Source organism: Eimeria mitis, genomic scaffold (genome assembly GCF_000499745.2).
Source record: "Eimeria mitis Houghton genomic scaffold, Emh_scaff192, whole genome shotgun sequence".
NCBI lineage: Eukaryota > Apicomplexa > Conoidasida > Eucoccidiorida > Eimeriidae > Eimeria > Eimeria mitis.
The window spans coordinates 29,152-29,970 of record NW_013570241.1 but is presented as its reverse complement, the minus strand read 5'-3'; the positions used below and the strand labels follow the sequence as shown (position 1 = coordinate 29,970).

The 819-nt window shown below is 58.9% G+C and overlaps 1 protein-coding gene across 1 annotated transcript in view; it reads left to right on the top strand.

The window, feature by feature from the left end:
• Window positions 1-501: 501 nt before the first annotated feature.
• The window catches only part of EMH_0002730 (uncharacterized protein), a gene marked incomplete at both ends in the record, with an annotated part of 909 nt that continues 591 nt past the window's right edge, over window positions 502-819 (top strand). Inside the window, one exon of the mRNA XM_013496112.1 lies at window positions 502-819. Coding sequence (XP_013351566.1) covers window positions 502-819 — 318 coding nt within the window.

Below are 819 nucleotides of genomic sequence, written 5' to 3'. Positions count from 1 at the left end.
CAGCTGCAGCAGCAGCAGCAGCAGCAGGAGCAGCAGCAGCGGTCGCAGTAGCAGCAACAGAACAGCTGCAGCAGCTGCAGCAGCTGCCGAGGCAGCAGCAGCAGATACTGCAGCAGCAGGAACAGATACTATAGAAACTACATCAGCAGCACCAGCAACACACACCGCTGCAGCAACAGCAGCAACGCCACCAGCTGTTGTTGCTGCTGCTGCTGCAGCAGAAGGCAGCAGACAGCTGCTGAGCAGCGGACGGCCCTTACCGCAGCAAGGGAACAGCAGCAGCAGCAGCAGCAGCAGCAGGCGCAGCAGCATCAGCAGGCGTAGCAGCAGCAGAAGCAGCTGCTGCAGTAGAAGCAGCAGCATCAGCAGCAGAAGCAGCAGCAGCAGCAGCAGCAGCAGCAGCAGCAATAGGAATATCCGCAACATCGGCAGAAGCAGCAGCAGCAGCAGCAACAGCAACAGCAACAACAGCAGCAGCAGGGGCTGAAGCACAGCCTGATAATGATGGGGTTGCTGCTGCTACTCTTTAGCTGCTGCTCTGCTGCTGCTGCTGCTGCTGCTGCTGCTGCAGGTTCTGTGGAGCCTTTGACAGCCCATGAGCTGAGAGGCACACTGCATGCAGCAGCAGCAGCAGCAGCAGAAAAAACAACAGCAGCAGCAACAACTGCTGCTGCTGCTGCTGCTGACAGCAATCTACTGTTTGTTGCCTTCACCAGCAGCAGCTCTCGTGCGTGGCGCCGCACAGCTGCTGCTTTTGCTGCAGCAGCAGCAGACTACGCCGATCTCCTTGAACAGCAGCAGCAGCAGCAGCAGCAGCAA